The sequence below is a fragment of the Pseudochaenichthys georgianus genome, chromosome 12 (genome assembly GCF_902827115.2).
Source record: "Pseudochaenichthys georgianus chromosome 12, fPseGeo1.2, whole genome shotgun sequence".
NCBI lineage: Eukaryota > Metazoa > Chordata > Actinopteri > Perciformes > Channichthyidae > Pseudochaenichthys > Pseudochaenichthys georgianus.
Window position 1 is genome coordinate 14,388,758 of NC_047514.1, and position 23,041 is coordinate 14,411,798.

Consider the following 23,041-nt stretch of genomic DNA (forward strand, 5'->3'; position numbering starts at 1 on the left):
ACATTTTACTGAGAGCCCACCTCGTTTTATTAATGAGATGGAAAAAGTACAAAGTAAAAACCGGACAGATCTCTGTACAGAACAAAGCAAACTAATGTAGACAAAACTGTATTTACACACCAAACCAATTAAAAGTTTCTCACAAAAAACAGCAGGTTTTATTCAAGGATCCATACAAAAACACATTTGAAAAAGAGAGAAAATGTGTTAATTCATTAGTTTTATGGGCATATAATTAGCATCACTGCATTAGCATGTGTTAAGCTGATGTACAGAAGTGAGAACATATCTGCTAGGAAATAAAAAGAGGGTTGGACTCAGTAAATCATAAATGGCACGTAAAAAGTTATAGTTGCAAAAATTGTGTCATTCATTTTACACAAGCAGATCAATTCAGAAGTATCGAAATTAGTTGAATCAACATTTAGTTAAAACAGAATCCCATAGTCATGCCAATCAGAAAAAATTATCAAAATATCCAAACAACCATCACTTTATATATGTTATTGTTACATTCAATATTAAAGCCTTACAACAAGCTAATCAGTGTCCAACACGGTTAAAGCATATCACTATTTCAAAATGCACAATTATTAAGAACAAATGAGAAAAGAGAAAGAGGTAGCAGGGAAGGAGGAAGTAAAAGGAAGTAAAATGGCAAAGAGGAAGAGGCACACAGACTCAAGAGAGAATTTGTTGAGGAGAAAGAGTTGCAATTATACCAGTTTTCATACTGCATGAGTATAAAAAAAAGAGAAAGAAAATCCTACATGTGCAATTTGACCAGTCAAAAAGTCTGAATTGTTGCATTAATATAAGGACTTGTTTGAAATTAAGCGATATAGAAGTGTGTTTTAGTAGGTTTGATTGAAGATACTAGGATTTGTAAAGCATTATCAAGTTACATTATGATATTTTGTGACATGCCTGTCCTGGGTGTTACATGCAAGCCAGCATTTGATTCCAAAAATCTAAATGTTCAGGTCACACCCTGCGATAAGAACTTTGGAGCTTGCAAAAAAAACTTCACCTAAGTCCTTATAACTGTGAGATTAGTGTATCAAATTAGCCTTGAGCGCTAGCATAGAATTATATCAAAAACTCAGAAAAAAGGGCTCCAGCTGAACGTGCCGATAGAAATAATAGTCTGACAGGTGCTTGATGAGAGCCAAACTGTCTCCATCAAGCTGAAGTGGAGCAACCCCAGCGCAAAGCCGCACACCATATCAGTTAGGTGGTGTTTTCCCAGCAGCACACGGGACATTCCCACCAGAACGGCCCACAGCACGAGCAGGATGCGTAGCGGCACAGCCAGGACCAGGTGAGACAGCAGGAACTTGGAAACCATGGCGGCCCGGCTAGCGTGAGCAGCTGGGAATGAGTAGAGGTCCATGGCAACACAGTCCAACAAGCTCGGCATCATCTCCCAGGGTCCTCTGCGCTTCACCAGTCTCTGGACGCCAGCCACAGTCAGGACATCAACAATGAGGGCTGTCGAGAAAAAGATAACAGAATAGATGACATGGTAGAAAAATTGAATGGTGAAGGTAAATGCCATTGCTTGATATTAAATTAAATGATATGTCGCATCAGCCTCAGATTCACATTTAAGTCAGAATATAAAATGTATCGAGTTTTCTAATTTCGGACTAAATTGAATGACATTTCCATCAGTGTCAGCTGTTTCGGTTTGACGGTAATTAGCAAATGTTAAAATGAGGGTTGTCGTGATATACTGGTATTTAAATAAAACAGATATCAAAAATAAAACAGATATATTAATATTGTATAAAAAAATCAGCATTTTTTTGTACACTTTGGTAAAGTCTTGGGTACAGAATCTCTATCCACACCTATGTGTAATTCATCCAAAAAATGTCAAAAAGGGAAAAGTGTTGTGAAAAATCTCATATAGGGACAGCCCTAGGTAAAATGCTAACATGCTAAACTATAATGGTGAAAATTATACGTTGAACCTTCTAAAAATCTGCATGTTAGTATGTTATAGTTAGCATGGCTGCTAGCATGGCTGTAGTCTTTAAATCCTGTTAAATCTATAAATAATCCAGGGCATAATGGGTTTTATGGTTTTGGAGTGAGTATTCAAATAAAACAGAAAACAATTATAGTAGGCCTACATATGTAAATTGATATGTGGTTACCAAGAATAACCGATAAGGCATACAATACCGAGAAGCATTTGCTTTGAGTCCACATACCAGACATTTGTCGATGCTCTTTATAGCTCTATAGCACTCCCAAAAATACCCCTACCATTGCCATGTTTAACTTCTGTTAAAGTCTGCCATCTTCACACAACCAACCACGCGCTAAATAACTGTCAGTCGTTTGACATATTGGTTATGCTGCCCTACTTCTCATTCCACTCGCCCACTGCCTGTCCCAACAGGACCATTATTTTTAAACTCCCTCAACTCCTTAAAGGCTGTTAAGAAAGATGGTGGGGAATACTAAATAAAAAGATTAAGGAATAAAAGAGAGGTGGGCTCATTAGTAAAAAAAAAAAAAGGGGGGGGAAAAAGGAAACTGTTCAGGAGCTAAGCAGACAATAAAACTGATGGAATATTAGAGACATGCACACTGGCAGACTATATCTCAAACGTATTGATGCAGGCGTCAGTGAGCCAAGCAATGAGGCATCATAGAATCAGCTGTAAAGACAAGCTGTTTTTAATGCCCTGTGACTGCTTCGTCCCAGACTGGGTTTGTGTCATTCAGGGTCCATGGCTGCAGGCAGTCAGATTCTGAGCTCACATCTAGTGTTGAAAGGGAAACTGCTGTATTGAAAATTGTATTGAAACTCCATCTCTAGTCTGCCAGAGTCTAGCTAACTATAATCTTTGTTTCTCACACTACCATGTTAAAATGAAGGAGTACTATAACACCAATATATGCTGTGCTATGAGTTTCTTCTATCCAATTTCAGCAATGATGAGTCTATGGCTGATTGACATGGACTCAAAAAATGGTACTGGATATACAAAAACACAACATTAGGGCCCATCTTAGACCCTTCCTAAATTCCACTTTTTACTGCTCTTCCAATTACACCTTTACAATTGTATTCAGCTCTTTGAAGATGATTTAACCTATTTGAAATTAGCATGTCAGGGACAGTTTTTTTCCTATCTTTTACTTCCATTTTTTGCAATATTTGAATTCCTGCAGACCTGTATTGTTTATATGGCAATACAAAGATTGGAATTTAATAGGAACATATCTGCAACAACAGTCTTTTTAAACCGCAATACATATCTTTTTAAGTCACTTTGGGTATGCAGAAACAAGCTGTAAACACAATACTGAACTATTACATCTTTTGAAGTTGAAGAGTTGTGTATTTATACACCCAGCAGATTTGGAGCAATGTTATACTTCATTCATTTAGAGATGATTATGAATCAAGCACTCACTCTCTATGCGCTTTGTTATACCCACCAACTCCTGGGCAAACTATCTGTATTTATAGCTGCTAAATGCTCCTCATGTATACACACGCTAGTCATTAACTTTATTTGTTTGCCGTTTATTGCTTGGCAGATAGCCCACAGTTGGTTTTAGAGCTTTTTTGCTGAAGAACAGAGCTGTTAGGGGGGTAAGAGTGAACCAGAACAAGTCAAAAGACACTATAAAGCTGAGGGTTACTTCAAGCATTCTTTATAGTACATGTAGTCATGTGATTCACCGTTAGAATACACATTTGATTAGAATTGCTTCAATTATCTTGGTATAGCTGAATTTCCTTTTACCTTAGAAAGCTGCAAGAGCTGTTTACAGGCACTAGAAATATAATACTGACCCATCTGATCCATCAAGCTAGATGACAATGTAATTAAAGACAACAGCTGTGTGATGTCATGTCTGTTTGATACTGTATTCTTCCATTCAGGCCTCAAAAACAGCACAAGGAGTTGGGTACACCAGACTGCATCATTTATCTTATCTGGCCACTTGGTGAGAGTGATGTTATTGATATTGTCGCCATCACATCTGTTCACCTATGTTGCCTAAATTATTCCTTTTTGCACTACTGTTAAAAAGGGTTTGTGCGTGACTTGAGGGAAACTTGAATTCGTGTAGGGACAGAGTAAATAAGTTATACGAAAGAATAAAGCGGAAAACACCAAAGCAGGGCTGCAACGCAGACGATATGGATGGAACATCCTCTGCACAGTCAAGGTCTGCTTTGGGAGTCCCTGAAATGCTCAGCAGTATTGCAGAAATTCCCAGAAGCCATTTCAAAACACTGTATGGGAAATATATTTCTGCATTGCACATTTCATTTGCTCATGGCAATGAACTGAATCAAACCAAAACTGACAGGCCAGTCTTGGCTGATTACTTCCCTGTTAGGTGAAAACAAAACTGAATGTGTCCAAGTGTTGAATATAATTTCCCCAAACAATGTTTAGCATGTCTGTACATTTTATCCCGACAGACAACAATAGACTAGAAGATATTATCCTGGACCAACAAATAATGAACAGGAATGTGTGGCTGAACAATGTCCCAAACACAAAACAAAACATTGTCCTAAATCCAGAGATTTAGGCTTCCAATCTGAGCTCAATGTAACCACAGCCAGGAGATTAGTACTGCTCTGTTTAATCAATCATCTGTGTTAAGGTTCATGATGCATATTTGTGTGCACATGTGTACCTGTACACTCCTATTTAGGGTCCCAAATGTATTCTTTGTGTCATTTAAAACTAGGTCGCCCATAGAGGGTCAACATATGTTTTTCACCTTTGTGTACATTTACACAGATTCCCATTCCATTTTGACCTGTTGGTTACCTTAGCGGTAATGAGGCTTTTGACTTTTCCAAACTGTATTCTGCATGTGCAGGAGATTAAACAAATGAACTTCCAGTCACATTCTTGTTTTCTGACGCCAAAAATACTATTTGTTGCATATATTTTAATCAATCAATCAATGTTTATTTATATAGCCCAATATCACAAATGTTACATTTGTCTCAGTGGTCTTCACAGTTTGTACAGAATATCAGTATGACAATACGACACCCTCTGTCCTTAGACCCTCACATCGTACAAGGAAAAACTAAATATTTGTCATCTTGTCATTACTTTGTGCATGGCTGTATTAAATTGCATGCTATTGGCACATTACATAATGGTTAGGTGTCACTCATTATAAAAACATGTCATTGAAAGTGACACATCTTAACATTCCCTCCTTTTTCTTGCAAAGTCTGCTTTTCTTATTATCTGTTACCGAAGAACTATCAGAACAATATTTAATACAATGATTAAAAAAGGCACATTTTGTATCATAAAGTGTATGAGTTTGAAAACACAATCGGATACTTTCTAATAATCCATACCTTAAATAGTATTGATGATGGTTTAATAATTGTTATTAGTGCAAATGCTGTGCTACAGCATTCGCACTATAGTTCTTCAAATCTTTATTCTTCCCCTTATTATTTCAGCCAATACTTTGTCTCTCCTTAACTTCTGCATACTTTAAGCTACAGAAACCATTCAAATATTAAACTGTTCAGCCTTTTCAGGAATCGATGGGAAACCTTCAACTTTTTAAAAATATGTTGTACTTTTTGAAATATTCAGTTTTTTAAACTCTTTTTTTAACATGGAAGTCAATGGGAGGAGCCTTCAAATTCTCTTTAACTACTGTACACCTTGCGCCAAATGCTTCTCCTTCCACATACTTTCAGCACACTTCATTCCAACTTTAAAATGATCACAAGACCTTCAGACCTGTCTTTTGCTTTTAATCTGTAAAGCACTTTGAATCGCCACGTGCTGAAAAGTGCTATATAAATAAAATTGCCTTGCCTTGCCTTGCCTATTCAATTCTTATTCAGATTTTTTATATCTTTTACAGTTTTTGAGATATTGAACTTAGTTTGGAGCTTGGTAAAGAGGCTTTCTTCAGATTTTAACATTAGTGTGGATGGAGCAGCTCGTTAAGTCTAGAGTGCTTTGATCTCATAACAGAGTGCAGGAGTGCTTGAAATTCTCCCCAAAAAAAATTGTTTTAAACTTGCCATAATTCCCAAATCCTACACTCAGACAGATTTTTTCATGAAAAACATAGGAAAGTCTCTCCTAGCACAAACACAAAAAAATTAAGAAAAAACATTAAACAAAATGCCTCTTGAGGGCATGAAAAGACAAAAAATGTTAAACTTTCTTCAGAACAGAGAGAAGTACACTTTAGACAAACTGCTCCCATCTCCATATTTTACACAAAAAAACAAACGTTCATTGGGGTTCTCTGATGCTCACGGTCTGGTATTTTTTTTATAGGAGCCATCGTTTTTGAACAGGTGGCAAAATTGTCAGATGTATTCCTCAATGCATTCTTAATGGGACTCAGTGCTGCAGTTGGTAAATCGTCATAAATCGTCATAAATCGTCACTATGGTAACCTTTGATCTCTGGGTTTACACATGGTTTACACACACAGGTGTTTGTAAACATTCTTTCACTACTACTTACATTTAATATCTTTATTTTACTCCTTCAGCCTAATTTCAGCTGCAGGAACCATTCAAATATCAAACTATTCAGCCTTTGCAGCACATGATGGGATATGTTATACTTTTTAAAATATTCAGCTTTTTAAAGTCTTTTTTTAACATGGAAGTCATTGCAATGCATTTGAGCTGTAACAATTTGATTCAAATCATTTCAATTTTCTGCATTTCTCTGCTAAGTTCAGCAACACACTTACTTGGTTTTTGTAACTAAAAGCAGCTACCATTCAGCTTATAAAATATTCAGCTTTTTCTGCATTTTCAGCAAGATGCAGCCACAAATGTTCACAGTTTACAGCATTCGCATGCATTTTCTAGTGTTAATTTAGACTGACTGCATGAAGATCGTAGGAAATGCCGACAGAACAGCTAAAGAAACATTAAACACTGTGTAAGATTGGCTTTTATCCATTTTTGACAATTAATTATATGATACATTAGAGGTAATATTTTGATTTATGGTTTTATTTTCACATGTTTCTCCAACACCTCCATTGTATGTTTAATTACTACTGCTACTACTACAACAATCATTATAGTGGTAACATCTACACATCAAACAACTTTTAGTGACACGTAAAAAAACCTGGACACTTTTGGCTTTTTGGTAAACAATAGTTGTTTGGTTCGCATTATAAATATCCAACATTAAAGGAGTCAGTTTGTGGCCGCAACTAAAAAACGTAATCTTGACATTTTATTACAATTTGTCAGATTTTTTAACTCAAGTAGTCAGTTTGGGCTATTACTGTATAGATGTTTGTAACATGGAGGAAAGTAGGAAAGTACTGTATGACATGTTAAAATGTAAAGTAATGAGTTGTATATACATCAGAATTTGTTGTTCCTGGTCCAAAGTTGTGATTGTTAAATATTAACTAAGCTGATGAACGTTTATCGCATGCTCATCTCAGCCTGAGAGCAAAGGCTGTCTCAAGTTCGGCTTCATTGCAGAGTTTGACATTTCACCGCTGGAAGTAAAGAGGATCTCACCTGGTGAGTAGACACTACTTAGATATTAATTAAATATTGAATTGTATGAGGATGAGTAAAGACTGATTGTTACCACAGGTGTCATTTGTGCTGGGGACTTTTTGAAATCGGCAATTTTGTCCCGACCACTTTTTAACAATGCAACAGTGTTATGAAAAATAGTGTGCACAAAGAAATGTAATACACACTGGTTTATTTTGCACAAGGTAACATGTACATCTTGAGACCCAAGATGTGCAATCTGGACATGTTAGTAAACTTAGAACTTATAAAGTAATATGAACTAGAAATAATTTCTCCTAAAATTACCACAAAAACATGCTCACGGCAATGTTGTTTGGCTTGTTTGCCTGAAGTAAATGTTGTCTTTTGCTTCATTTTCTTCTCACATACTACTAGAATGCGTAGTTTACATTTTTTAAATGAAAAACAAATCTTCTGGGGGACGACCCCACTACAGGGGGTTTGGTTTACAAAAATATTTTTCGCAACATGTGAGTTTGCAGGTATTTGTGTCCTATGTACCTGTAAGGGATAATGTGCAGCGAGGCGGTCATTATGGGTAATTGAACACCCGACAGGCAGACCAGGAGCCCGACCAGGAGCCTGACACAAAGCGGAGGGATCTTGATCAGCATGAAGGGTGTTCTTTTGCCCATAAAGACCAAGTCGCTGCACATTATCCCGCTTATTACATGGCCACATTCTCAACAAAGTAACGATATGACTCCCAATATTAATTTAAATGCTTTTATAGATTTAGAAAATGTTTTTGTTGATTTAAAAAATAGTAGGCTATTATTGATTTAAAATTACATGTATCCGCTAATAAAAATAGTCAGTTTTTACCGTTTGAACTAACGTAGCAACGGCAGGAACTGCTTCGATAGCGTTTTTGAGGAGCTTTTTGATTACAGATTTGAGACATCGTTGCTTGCTTTAAAAGTAGCACAATTCATTATGTCAAACCTTGGAAAGTATCCAGAAAAGGAGGGTTTCTGCCCCGTTACTTCTCTTCTCCGCTGTTTTCTTGTCCCTCTTGTCTTGTCAGTTTGAACTGCATGCAGTTTGCTTTTCAGCCAAACTGCATGCAGTTCAATCAGAGTTCAATCGACCGGACTTCTTTCTGCAGATGTGAGCGTCCTTAAACAATAAATCCTTGACAGCGGTCTTCAATACTGGATTAACAACGTGTCACGTGTTCTGAATTGACCAATCAGAATCGAGTATTCAACTAAACCATGTAATAAGAAGATATACTGTAGCCTGACTGTGAATCCTTTTTATATAGGTATTGCTGACAAATAATAGGGAAACTGAAAAAAGTGTCCCCACCAATTTTCAAAACAAAGTGAGTGATGTTATTACTACTCAGGCGATTAGCTGCAGCAGAAGTACTGTTTGGAAAGTCACCACATTAAAACAGCAGATCTTCAAGTAATATATTCATTTTTGCAATATACTTTAAAAATATATTTTTGGGCAACTGTGTTTGAAATGTACTGGTACTGAGAAATGTATTCTATTGATCTATAACTATAAAATTATAAGATTGGAGTCTGAAGTTAAAAGTTAAATTTTTTTTTGATAAGCATTACGACAGCTATAAAAACATGATCAGAGTTGCGGGTTTTTCCATCCTTAGTAGCACATTAACTTTGTACCACTAACATCACCACTATAGCTATCAACACAAACTAAAACAGATTGGTAGATTATTTATTATTTAAAGCATATTCATCTTCAAACCTCATGACTATACTAAACTTCTTTTCACTTATATATCGTTTATAGAAACATAACAGTAGTTTACATAAAGTTATTGTGTCACATTATTTGAAAATAGTTTTTGTCTCCGATCTATAAAAAGTTTTACCAACCTTGATAACACACTTGGTACCATTATCTCAACCACTGCTGTTTCCGAGAATATAACCTAAAACACAGATTGTTAAATGTAATGTTTAATCTGCACTGACACCGAGAAATGTATTTATATGTTTCATTGTTATATATCTATAAATGATAAGATTGGTGTCTGAAGTTCAGACTGAAGGTCAACAAGGAAGTTAAAACATGTTTTGATAAGCATTATGACATTATGATCAAAGTTGCAAGTTTTACCACCCTTAATAACACTAATAACTTTTTTTAACTTTAATGTTTTTATTTTTATTTTTCATACAGTGCAAGAAGTTTGTGAAACCCACATACAGTAGTTGTTTTGAAGTGAAAGGTTTATAAATGTTTATTTTGTCTCATATAGAATACACCCAGCTTATGTTAAATTATATTCATATTTGAACATTAGGAAAAAAACTTTAGAATTGACAAAGGTCTGACAAACAAATGATGTCTTTGAATTTCTTCTCCATAGGTTTTTAAACCAAGCTGTTCGTTTCCAGTTCCAATTAGTCTCCGATTTTTCCTGCAGATTGACATCATGGCGAAAGCAACAGGTGAGTTCAGACTTCATTCAAGGGATAATGTGCAGGGAGGCGGTCATTAAAAAAGAAAGAAAATGACAGACTGGTAAGGATTGCTACGTCTTATGTACTAAAATAACCAACAACTTGGTTAAACTTAAACTAATTAAGTTAAGTTAAAGCCTTTTATTGTCATTATACACAGAGTATAACGAGATTCAGAGTGCAACTCTGTCCCAGTGTGCAAAAAATACAAACACATACATAACACTAAAAAACACGTCAATAGGACAGACAACATAAACAATCATACAGGGGAATAAATAGTTACAAATATTGATGTAAAAATAGTAAATAAAGTGCATTAAAAGTGTGTGTATGTGTGAGAATGGTTACGGTTATTGCATGGTGGTTAAGCAGCCTGATTTTGTCCGTGACTTGAAGCTCCTGTATCTTCTCCCAGAAGGCAGGAGAGAGAGCAGTCTGTGACCTGGGTGAGAGCTGTCCTTTATTAGTGTGAATGCTGCTTACAGCATTCCACTATAGTTCTTTGAATCTTTATTAGTGCAAATGCTGTTTACAGCATTCCACTATAGTTCTTTGATTCTTTATTTCATCTTATTTCAGCCAATACTTTGGCTCTCCATAACTTCAGCTTACTTTCAGCTACAGAAACCATTCAAATGTTACACTATTCAGCCTTTTCAGGAATCGATGGGAAACTTTCAACTTTTTAAAAATATGTTATACTTTTTAAAATATTCAGCTTTTTAAAGTATTTTTTTAACATGGAAGTCATTGCAATGCATTTGAGCTGTAAATTCAGCCACAAATGTTCACAGTTTACAGCATTTGCACGCATTTTCTGCAGGAAATGCATTTTCTAGTTATTATTATTATTTCAGACAATACTTTAGCTCTCCATGACTTCAGTTTATTTTCAGCTACAGAAATCATTCAAATATTAAACTATTCAGCCTTTTCAGGAACCGATGGGAAACCTTCAACTTTTTAAAAATATTTTATACTTTTTGAAATATTCAGCTTTTTAAACTCTTTTTTTAACATGGAGGTCAATGGGAGGAGCCTTCAAATCCTCTTTAACTACACCTTACGCCAAATGCTTCTCCTTCCACATACTCTCAGCTAGACACTTCATTCCAACTTTAAAATGATCACAAGATCTTCAGCTATAAAAGTTGTTATTCAGATATTTGATTTATTTTACACTGTTTGAGATATTTAACTTAGTTTGGAGCTTGGTAGAGAGGCCTTTTTCAGATTTTAACATTAGTGTGGATGGAACAGCTATAACATTTGTTATTCAGATTTTTCATATCGTTTACGGTTCTTGACTTATCAACGTTTAAGTTTTGGTACAATTTCAGGCTGTTTTAGATTTTATAATGGTTGTCTATGGGAGGGACTCTTCAGGGCTAGAGTGCGTGACATCGTCACTTAGAGTGTAGAGAGTCTTCAAAAATCAAATATTTTAAAACTGCTCTCAGAGCCAAAATATACACTCTATTCAAATAATTTCAAAAGATTTCAGGAGCATAATTAGTCTGGCCTGCTCAATTGCCTTCATCATATCAAACGGACCCACCGTTCTGGCCCAATAGTGATCTGAGTGACAAAAAGTCCACCTAGCTTCAAATAGACTCCCATGTTAAATTTGACCGGAGCTTTCTTCAGAACAGAGAGAAGTCAACTTTAGACAAACTGCTACCATCTTCACATTTGACACACAAAACCCCAAAAAAAACATATATCAGTTCATTGGGGTTCCCTGATGCTCACTTTCTGGTCATTTATTTATAGGAGCCATAGTTTTTGAACAGGTGGCAAAATTGTCACATATAATCCTCAATGCATTTTTAATGGCACTCAGTGCTGCAGTTGGTAACCATAGCCGCGTTCACACTGCGGTACTTTTACCACAAAGGTTCATGCGAACTTAGTTCATGCGAACTCTTTAGTTCGCATGAACTAAAGAGTGAAGAAAAAGTCCCTGGGGGTGGATTAGGCAAATGAAGCCGCTGACGTCACTTCTTCTTCTTCTGCTTTGGGTTTACTGGCAGGCCGCAACCCACTTCACGGCGTATACTGCCGCCCAAAGTCCCCGGCCGGAAGTCCCCGGAGTTGGGGACTGGCTTCAGTAGAAGCTGCTGGGAGTCCCAGCAGCTTGGCAGCAGCCAATCAGGAATATAGCTATTTTCTCAAAAAAGAGCCGCTCGAAAGTCCCTGCTTTCTAGTAGGGACTTTCGAGGGGGTAAAAAGGTTTGCATGAACTACTTTTAGTACCGGCTCTTTTTGGTGTGAACGCGATCATGAACTAAGTTCGCATGAACCTTTGTGGGAAAAGTACCGCAGTGTGAACGCGGCTAAAGGCGTTGCTGTGCATATTGGGCCCACACACCTGAGTGACATCATCTAATCAGAGCAGACACGCCCACAGACAGACTGGAGGTTTGTATTATTATTTTTTCAACAAAAGTTAGAAATGCAAGAGGCTTATCTCTCATTCAGAACAATGGAAAGACTCTCCTCTGACTGATTACTGCACATCACCATGGAAACCTTTGATCTCTGGACACACACACAGCTGTCGTTGTTAGCTCAAATATAAACACCTGTGTCATGGAACACGATGATGTCATAACTCCAACTGACATGCTCCGAGCAGCAGACTTTAGATAATGGTTAATGGTGATGCCCTCGACAGCTCTACTTCAATTATAGGGTGTCATCATATGCCGTTTCCATGGATACGCATCCCTAGCCATAAAACACGCTGTAACTCAAATGGACATGGTCCGATCGTCCCTCAAACTTCGCTTGTATATCACCGGTCCATGCCTCAACAGCTCTACGCCAAATCTGAAATCTCTCCATAGGATGTTGCCATGGAAACGCATCATTTGCCATAAAACACGATGTCGTCGTAACGCCTATGAAAAGGGTCAAAACAGCACCAGACTTCAGATAATGGTTAATGGTCCAGCCCTCAACATGTCTATGTGCCAATAGTGAGATTTCCTCAAAAGCTGTTGCCATGGCAACACATCCCTCGCCATAAAACACGATATTGCTATAACTCCTATGAAAATTGTCAACAAGTGCTCAAACTTCACATGTGTGCTAACAGTCCAGCCGTGAAGACATCTATGGGACAGTTTTGAGATTTCTTCAAATGCCATTGCCATGGCAACACAATGCTAACCGTGAAACACGGTTTTCTCATAACTTCAGTGAAACATGCTGAAAACAGCCCAAAACTTCACAGGTTTGGGAACGATGCAGCCATCAACACATCTAAGCGTATTATGGGGTTTCATCAAATTCCGTTTCCATGGTGACAGATCACTCGCCATCAAGTTAGTTCAAAAGTTTGCAGTTAAAATATTCTGCTGCTTTTCAAAGCCTTTTTACTTTCTTTTCTCTTCTTAATATACATTCATTCACTACTACTTACATTTCATATCTAACTCCTTAAGCCTACTTTCAGCTATAAACCATTCAACTATTACATTATTCAGCTATTTCAGGACATTGAGGCTATGCATTTTATTGTTTATACCTTTTTTAAACCTTTTCTTTGAAATATTAAGCTTTTTCACTATTTTTCCTACTCTTCCAGTTTAACATTTCACTTTCAAGTTTTCAACAAAGTCATTGCAATGCATTTGAGCTGTAACAATTTCATTCAAATCATTTCACTTTTCCGCATTTCTCTGCTAAGTTCAGCAACACACTTAATTGTTTTTTTTAGCTAAAAGCAGCTAATAAAATATTCAGCTTTTTCTGTATTTTCAGCTAGATTCAGCCACAAATGTTCACAGTTTACAGCATTCGCACGCATTTTCTGCAGGAAATGCATTTTATAGTTATTATTATTATTATTATTTCAACCATACTTTGGCTCTCCATAACTTCAGCTTACTTTCAGCTACAGAAACCATTCAAATATTCAGCCTTTTCAGGAATCGATGGGAAACCTTCAACTTTTAGAAAATATTTTATACTTTTTGAAATATTCAGCTTTTTTAACTCTTTTTTTAACATGGAAGTCAATGGGAGATTCCTTCAAATCCTCTTTTCCTACACCTTGCACCAAATGCTTCTCCTTCCACATACTTTCAGCTAGACACTTCATTCCAACTTTAAAATGATCACAAGACCTTCAGCTATAAAAGCTGGTATTCAGATATTTGATATATTTACACTTTTTGAGATATTGAACTTAGTTTGGAGCTTGGTAGAGAGGCCTTTTCAGATTTTAACATTAGTGTGGATGGAGCAGCTCGTTAAGTCTAGAGTGCTTTGATCTCAAAACAGAGTGCAGGAGTGCTTGAAATTCTCCCCAACAAATGTTTTAAACTTGCCATAATTCCCAAACCCACTCCTCAGACAGATTTCATGAAAAACGTAGGAAAACCTCTCCTAGGTTGGAAAAAAATAAATAATTAAGAACTATATTAAACAAAATGCCTCTTGAGGGCATGAAGAGACAAAAAGTCCACCTAGCTCCCAATTGATTCCCATGTAAATAAATTCGGAACTCTCTTCAGAACAGAGAGAAGTATACTTTAGACAAACTGCTCCCATCTCCACATTTTACACACAAAACCAAAAATGGGGTTGGGGTTCCCTGATGCTCATGGTCTAGTAATTTTTTTATTGGAGCCATAGTTTTTGAACAGGTGGCAACATTGTCAGATATAATCCTCAATGCACTAAATGGGACTCAGTGCTGCAGTTGGTAAATTGTCATACATCGTCACCATGGTAACCTTTGATCTCTGGGTTTACACACACAGGTGTTTGTAAACATTCATTCACTATTACTTACATTTAATATCTTTATTTAACTCCTTCAGCCTAATTTCAGCTGCAGGAAGCATTCAAATATCAAACTATTCAGCCTTTTCAGCACATGATGGGAAACTTTCAGCTTTTTCAAAATATGTTGTACTTTTTTTAAATATTCAGCTTTTTAAAGTCTTTTTTTAACATGTCATTGCACAAGTCATTGCAATGCATTGGAGCTGTAACAATTTTCATTCAAATGATTTCACTTTTCTGCATTTCTCCGCCAAGTTCAGCAACACACTTACTTGGCTAATAAAATATTCAGCTTTTTCTGCATTTTCAGCTAAATTCAGCCACAAATGTTCACAGTTTACAGCATTCGCACGCATTTTCTGCAGGAAATGCATTTTCTAGTTCAATCAGTTATTTATACTTTAAAGATCATATAAGTCAGAAAGTTATAATAAGTCAGCCATAAGTACATTTTGAGGTTGTCATGTCGTGAACATTTCTTTCTCATCCCAAAATATTTGAAGTATTAATACTAGGTGTAATAATAATTTAACTTACAACTTATAAAGCCATTATGGAAGCATGTTTTGTATCTACAATAAACTAGAGAATTACACAGCTGACCTATTTAACAGTTACAGGGTGCAAAGTCTCCCTTTAAAAGCTTAGACAGCACAGTTTCACCCATGCAGAACAAGAGTGCATTAGTGACCTGCTCATAGTGCATTCTGGGTATTATATTGCTGCTTTTTTGTGGCTGGTGAGTGTAGTGGTGTGGCATTTACCAAGCAGCAGGTTGACCAGGACCTCCTGCCCTGCCAGAGTGTTACTCCTCGTGAGACACAGGAGAGTGCCAATGATCCACGTGATGCCGTGGCCTGTGAACGACATCAGGGACACCATGGAGCGGCAGCCTCCACAGGACGAGTACGTGTACGCGCAAACCCCCATGCGCTTAGACAGGCAGATGTCTATGGCGAGGAGGGAGTTCTTCGCGATTCCCTTGAAAGAGGGGTTTAGCAGCATACAGTCTTCTTCGGGCAACTTGCTGGGCTCGACCGGTTCCTCACTCGGCTGGCTTGTTTGGTGCTTGATCGGACCGGGTCTCCTCGCGCCCCCTCGGCTCTCAGGGGGCCCGCCGCCGCTGCGCAGGGGCTGGTTCAGAGACAGAAACTCAGGTCTGCTCAGGACGCTGTTTCTCTCCCTCGCCCTGGCTCTCACAGTGTGACTCGATGGCATGTTTGAATAGGGCCAAGTTCTCCTCTGCAGGTGCTAAAAAACCGATTGTCAATCTCAGGAAGGTGATTCAAGTGGTGCGAGTCCACCACGACAGTGAACCGTCCCAGGATAAACCCCTTTCAACAGTCCTCCCCCTCTTGTGGCCTTAATAGATATATTTAGACCAGCTGGAATGTGCAATGGCCATGCTGTTTATACCGAGAGTCATGCACGCTGGAAGAGAGTGGCATTTGCCTCGGCCAATCCGGTGAAACCCGATCTACAGCATGGAGATAAAATAACAACATGGGCATCTTGTTACGCCAAAGCATGGCACAATAACACAATTGCACAGCTAGCAGGTGCTTTACTGCCAACCGAGAACAACATAATAAGTGTAAACATTGTGCAAGAAAAAGGCTAGGCAATAAACGGTGTTGACATCTTACCGATTTTAGGATGGATATGAAGTAAAACGCGTCACTTTAAATCTGCCCTGGAGCCATAACATGCCCTGGCAGCGAGGAGAGTGGGGTTTAGTTTAAAACGATGCAGGCTAGACCTGAAACAGTAAACTGCCGTCAGCTGATATCATCAACAAAGGGTGAGGACAGGGAGGCAGTCCTGCCAGTGCAGCATCTGGTACTTCCGTGCGGATTTGACGTAATTTTACGCACAATCGCGATTCAACCTCTGCAGTGCGCTCTGCTGTGGAGCGGAGTTCTCCAAGGTGCTTAAACAGACCGCGGCAGCCAGCAGCACTGCCATGATGTCAACTTTATGGAGACAAAGAGCTTAACAATACACCAATGCAAATACATTGAGTAAATACATATATAAATAAATAAACATTGGTTGTGTCGTGGAGAATATAAATCAATAGATGACGATGAATTAATGAAAATACTTGTCACATAAGTGAATAAACAAAAGCACCCAATAATGAAAAGTATGACTGTAAAATGATACACCAAATTAGTTATTGATTACATTATACAACAATATCAAACCTGAAATGCCCTGACATCTCTTTTAAAAAAAAAAAAAAAATAAACGTAATTGACACGATGTTATACTGTAATATTAATTACAATGGGATATCAAATGTTATAAAATATAATCAAACATAAAATAAATAAATAAGCACACGTTATTATTAATTAAAGTAATGTATTCATGGTATCAAGTCAATCAGTGCTATTACTTCTAGGCTATAATAATTATGAGATATAATGATGAGATAGATAGATAGAGAGATGTACTTTATTGATCCCAAATTGGGAAAGTGTTTAGTAACAGTAGCAGCAGTGTATTCAAGCATTACAATCTTTAAAAAAACATAATAATATAAAAATGGAATTACATTTTTTATTTTTATAAAACAATAAACAGCATTAACATATAGTAGAAAGGACATAACTAGTATATTTTAAACGCCAGTGTGAAAAAAGCTAACACAAAATATTCTTCAACGTCACACAGAGGCTCTCAGCCTTGAATGTGATATGAGGCGAACTGTTTCACCTTTCTGTAAATTGTCCACAGCGACTACATTTCCCAGCATGCCTGGAGCTCATACCGGAAGTGTCGTCGAGATGGTACTTATAAAGCCGCTCTCAAGGCAGCTGAAATAGACCAATGCGAAGCGGGGTGAACCTGCCGTGGCAGAGATGGGACGAGCACGGAGAAATGAGAGCTTGTGCTGGAATTTAGGCTGAACCGCATCCCAGCTCAGGCGGACGGACAGGACAGCACTGCCGGCTCGGTCGAACTATGTGACAGCTGGAGGTTCTTCGTTCTGAGGCGTTATGTTTTATTTATTTTTAAATCTAGATATGGATTCTGTGAAACGGGTGCTAAAGTTGACCCGGTGCTGTCCTTTCGATGTTGCGGTGCTCCGGCTGAAACTCGGCTAGATTTGAACGCTTGTGGAAATGCTCCCTCTCTCCCGGCGGGACGGGGACGTTATTTGCAGCTGTAGGGGAGAAATAACGGGAGCGGCTGTGAAGGGGATAACGGAATTACCTCTCTGACCGAAGAACTGTGAGCCGCCGATCACCCTGAAGCTGTTTCAGGATTTCACCAGGCTGATGACACTGGAGACTTTCCAGTCAATTGTTTTATAGGTAGACTTCTTTTTGCATGTTGTTTTTTATGCGCAAAACCCCACAATTCATTCAATTGCACTGCATGGGCCGTTAATCCGCACATGTATAAACACGTTCAGGATAACGCTCTAAATTTCACTTTTTATTGTGAGGAATTATGTTTTTGCGGATTAAATGGAGATAAGGCTGCTCCATATAATGTGAAATTCACCTCTGGGCATCATTTTTATTATAATTCTGGACATATAGCATTCACTAAGATATAATCGTGTAATTACAAACATTATTACACAAAAGAGAATCTGACGCCAAGATGTAACATTAGTAGTTTTAGTTAATTATTTAGCTCATAATTACCCGAGCCTTGTACGTGCACCTTTCCAATGGATGCATGTTGCCAAAAGGTCAAGTCCTTTTGTGAAAAATCGCGTATGAAGCAATGACTTTTAACTAGACAGCATGAACACATCTGTGCACGCATAAAGGAAAGTTTCTGTTTCTGCACTTGTTTGATGAAGTCGCGTTTACGCACCGGAAAGCATGTGCTCTACAAATATGAAGATGTTCCTGGCCCGTCTTCTTCTTCTTTTTTGAAAGAAGGTTTGAATCAAAAATGTGCACAGATGCATGGCTTTTTTTTCACGAGACAGCCTGCTATAAATAAACGCTTTTTAGTCTGGTAAACCTTTTTGGAAAACATGATGTGGATCCACCTGTGGTGATTTTCTTGCTGTTTCCATGCGTATTTCTTCTTCTCCAGACCTCTGGACGTTGTTGTGGATTGTGTTGCTATTTAATGCAATGGGCTGTATCCAGAGTATCAGGTGTAAGCCCAAGAGTTTCCGAGAGAGTATCAGCGTCCTGGAGGTGAACACTTCCATCGACCCCAACCCCACCAGCATCGACGAGTCATCCAGCGTGGTCCTGCGCTACCGGACACCGCACTTCCGAGCACTTGCTCGGGTCCTAGTGCCGCCAGTAGCCGGTAAAGAGACATGGACCATCGGCTGGATCCAAGCCTGTAACCACATGGAGTTCTACAATACGTATGGAAACAAAGGGATGTGAGTATCGGGGGATCTTTTACTATGTTACTATTATGGGGTTGAGCATGTCTTCAGCACATTATGGTTGAGACTCAATAAACAAATCACTTACCAGATAAGTAAACATAAGTAAATAGTTATGTTGTATTTTCGTTAAGAAGTTTATACATTTTATTTGTGTGGAATGCTTTTACCCAGAAAAGAGAACTACACATTTCAAGTTTAAAGAAGAAATATTTTAACCAGAACTTCAGGAAACGAAACTAAGCTCAATCATATTCAGCACTGTGGAAAAATGTCCAGAAAATATGGTTCAGGACACAGTGTGACAGTTAACACTTGTATTTTATTCATTTGAATAATGTGTGTAAGTGTGTGTGTGTGTGGTAATGTTAGTTAGCATTGTTGTATCCTGTTGTGGGCAACCACAAGCTGACATGCACTCACAATTAGCTTAATCTGTTGCAATTGTAAGGATGTTTGAGCGCTGCACGTCTAAGATTAGAGACATAGTCCCCTCCCCAACAACCCAAACCCTATGGCCCTGCATGCGTGTGCATGTGTGTTTGTGAGAGTGTTAGAAAAATATATAGACAGTCAAAAAAAGACTTGGACTCAAAGGCCAGGATAATCAATGGCTTTTGTAAACCACATTTTGCTAACAGTAATTGCTTCAGTAATTGTTCATCTAAGCAACATTGTTGTATTGTGAAAATCTACTCTTTTATCTAGCTGAAGTTACCGTCATGCTCTTTTGTCAGGTAATTTTTTTGTTACAGATTTATTGTTCATATAAAAGGAAAATAGATGCATTCAGAAATATCCAATTTTGTAACACAAAAGGAAAAATAAAATTAGCCCCTTCTTTAAAGCCCTAAACACTAAAATTGCCCACTTATTGCCTGGGTTCCGCGCTCTACTGTAGGCTTACTTTTCTCTAATTCTTCAAGATCGCTGAAAAAGTTTGAACGAACTACCAACAAAATGAATGCAAAATAGCTTTGAACTCTCCATTGAAAATGACTTTCATTCTAAAATGACAATCACTGGCATAGAACTGGGTCACAGTAGGTTAAATGTCATTACAGATCAATGATTAAGTGGCACTATAACACATACTGTGTGCTTAAGAACATAGCTTTAAAGTCAGTGTATTATTTGTGTCCAAATTGCAGCAAGCAAACACAACATTATAAGATAACAATCTTAAACATCATATTAGCATATTATAAGGACAGGCAACACACTGACAAAGAAGATCAGTGATCTCAAGCTGGAACTAACCAACATGGAAGTAAGAGATACAAATTCAGTATATATAGCACTATATATATAGGGGTCTTTGAATACACCCACACACACAAATCCCCTCTTTGTACAGTGTTACCATTTCTTCTACCACTGTAGCTCATGCATCTAAAATAGTTTTACTTCATATATAATCATCATTTCAATATTAAAGTCAATTCATTTCACAACCACATAAAGTCCACTTCTTCTTTATATCAATTTTTAAGACATATTTAGCATGCAGGAGATGATACTGCTCTCACCGCGGAGACTCTCATACTAAGTGTCTTTGATGGAAATAAAGCTTCAGCGTGCTTTAATTGGACCGAGCAGCTGAGGACGGTAATGTGGAGAATTTTTCTGTTAGCTTTGGATTCTGACCTCATTCACCCTCTCTCTTCCGCCGTTTGTTGTAGGTGTCTTAATGAGTGCTTTAACTCTGGTACAGCTTTGTATGGTTGAGTGTGTGTATCTATTAACAGGCAGACAGGCACACACACCCAATGTGTGGTTCCACCCAGCGTCTAGTGTTGCCCTAAAAATGTAAAAGTGCTAAAAATAGCAACTGTGGCAGAAGTGAAACTAAAAAAGTAATGCACATGTATCTGTTGTAAAGTTGACTTGCATTGGGTATAGTGCTTCTTAGATTGCAAGTTAACTCTAGTCATGAACATGAACATTGGAGACAGAGCTTCCTGCCAACATTCTTGGCAGAGCAGGGTTCAGTCTGCACACGACACTCGAGGTGCTGAGGCATGCTGTACAGTAATGGACTAGTTATTGAAATTGGCACCCTATTTCTTCACTTCCACTCCAACAGAGATTGATCCAAACTTCACCATCTGCTATAAAGTGCTCTCAATAGTATTCTGGTATTCTGCTTGGCAACATGCGAAGTTATGTTGCGAAAAATGAGCAGCAACAGGATATGGGCAATGCTCAGTAGACACACGGTTTCTCAATGATGCCGTCTGTATATTTCAGACCTAACGTTTTGAAACCTTTTACAGATCACCACAGTCTTCCCAATTTCTGCCTGTGCAATCCATTTCTATACAGTAGAGTTGTGTAGAAAAACTGTCATATGTTGCAAGACAGCAGATATATTTTGGATGCATTCAGTGTGACTCTCTATATATCTATATATATCAATATCTTTGTTATAGTGGTATATTTGGCTTAATAGGCTTCTACAGGTGCAAAGAGTAGTGGACTTATCAATGCATCTGATTATCAGTAAAACATTAATAGATTTCAAGCAGAAATGCTGTTTAGAGAATCTGAAATTTGGGGATTACCTGTTTCCTGTTTTATATCATATCTAACTAAACACCTTTGTGTTTTGGACTGAAAACACAAGACATGATCTTGGCCTTTGAGAAACAAGGATATAAAAAATTGGCTCTCTTTTCCAACATTTTATAAACCAAATAATGAATAGATTAATCCAAGTAATAATTGGCAGATTTATCAATAACAAAATAATCATTATTTGCAGCCCTAATTGGTTCAGTTATATCTTTGATAAAGTGCTTTCATTGTATCCGCAGAAATCCCCCCCCCCCCCCCCCCGAGATATCACTGTGATAGAATGCATGCAACAATTTGGAATAACTGACATGCTCAGAAGTCACTGTGCGAGGCAGTTTAGTTTTATTTTGTTGAGTGAATACTTTGTAACATTACATTATATATTACATTGTAACATCTCTGCTGTTCTGTCACAACCACTCACTGCACTTATTGCGTACTATTTGGCTGTGACAAACCAGGCAGTGAAGACACAAACAGGAAGTGAGACATATCTCTGCAAGCCTTTCACCACTTTTGATCACAGTTCCTCAACGGGTAAAGGCCTACACAACGTACCACAGGACGAGGTCTCAGTGACTCAAACAAACCAGCATGAAGGCAGTTCAGGGATGGAGTGAAATGCACAGGAAATTGCATGTTATGGCCGTTTTTCCTTTACAGAGATTTACATCAGTCCTATAAATAATAAATAGAAGAAGTTTCCAACTGAGAATGAGATGAAGATATCCACAACATATTTAATTTGAGTTCCCGACAAAAAGTGTTTGAGTATTATTTGGATGAGATTTAAAGGATTAAGTGATTTTTCAGGACACAAAAACCCAGACACAGTTACACACTCCCACACACACAGACAGCCAGCCATTATCATGCCTGACATGCTAATCACAACCCCTGACTGAATACATACATCTGAATTTGAGGCTGGCCCAAGCAGGCAGTAAGTCATATGTCTGGTGATCACACTTGTATTCATCTCCTCTGTCCTGCTGATCTACAGCTTCAGGGAAAGAAAGGTAATCTTTCTCCTGATGCAGGCAGAAAATCCATAGGTGTATGTAGGTTTATGTCGCCCGCTGTGTGTGTCACAGTATTTTATTGTTGGATTGTATTTGATCTCTGCAGTTTAGAAAATGGCCGTAAAGATCCAACTGTGAGGCCTTGAATCATCTCCTTGTGTCTATCATGTGTTGTTGGATGGACAGTGACATCAAGAGAAAGACTTGTCAGCCTGTTAAGATGCAAATTCTCAGCTATTTATACAGGAAGGAAATC

At 37.9% G+C, this 23,041-nt stretch overlaps 2 protein-coding genes across 4 annotated transcripts in view; one reads left to right on the top strand and one right to left on the bottom strand.

Annotated features, from left to right (window-relative positions):
* Positions 1 to 18,512, bottom strand: LOC117455931 (inactive phospholipid phosphatase 7). Of its 2 annotated transcripts, none has more exons than XM_034095578.1 (3): positions 18,474 to 18,512; positions 15,576 to 16,288; positions 1 to 1,491 (listed from the first exon to the last, which is right to left on the bottom strand). In XM_034095578.1, the coding sequence occupies exons 2-3, from the start codon at positions 16,027 to 16,029 to the stop codon at positions 1,103 to 1,105; spliced, it is 843 nt and encodes a 280-aa protein (XP_033951469.1). In that variant the 5' UTR covers positions 16,030 to 16,288; positions 18,474 to 18,512; the 3' UTR covers positions 1 to 1,102. The 2 variants fall into 2 exon arrangements, with proteins under 2 accessions (XP_033951469.1, XP_033951468.1); XM_034095577.1 differs by lacking the exon at positions 18,474 to 18,512 and adding an exon at positions 16,458 to 16,655.
* The window catches only part of fam78ab (family with sequence similarity 78 member Ab), a 12,181-nt gene continuing 6,333 nt past the window's right edge, over positions 17,194 to 23,041 (top strand). Inside the window, exons 1-2 of one of the 2 annotated variants that reach the window (XM_034095576.2) lie at positions 17,194 to 18,134; positions 18,877 to 19,180. In XM_034095576.2, coding sequence (XP_033951467.1) covers positions 18,918 to 19,180 — 263 coding nt within the window. In that variant the 5' untranslated portion in view covers positions 17,194 to 18,134; positions 18,877 to 18,917. Of the gene's footprint in view, positions 18,135 to 18,847; positions 19,181 to 23,041 lie in introns of those variants that run through there. The other variant, XM_034095575.2, reaches the window with a different exon arrangement.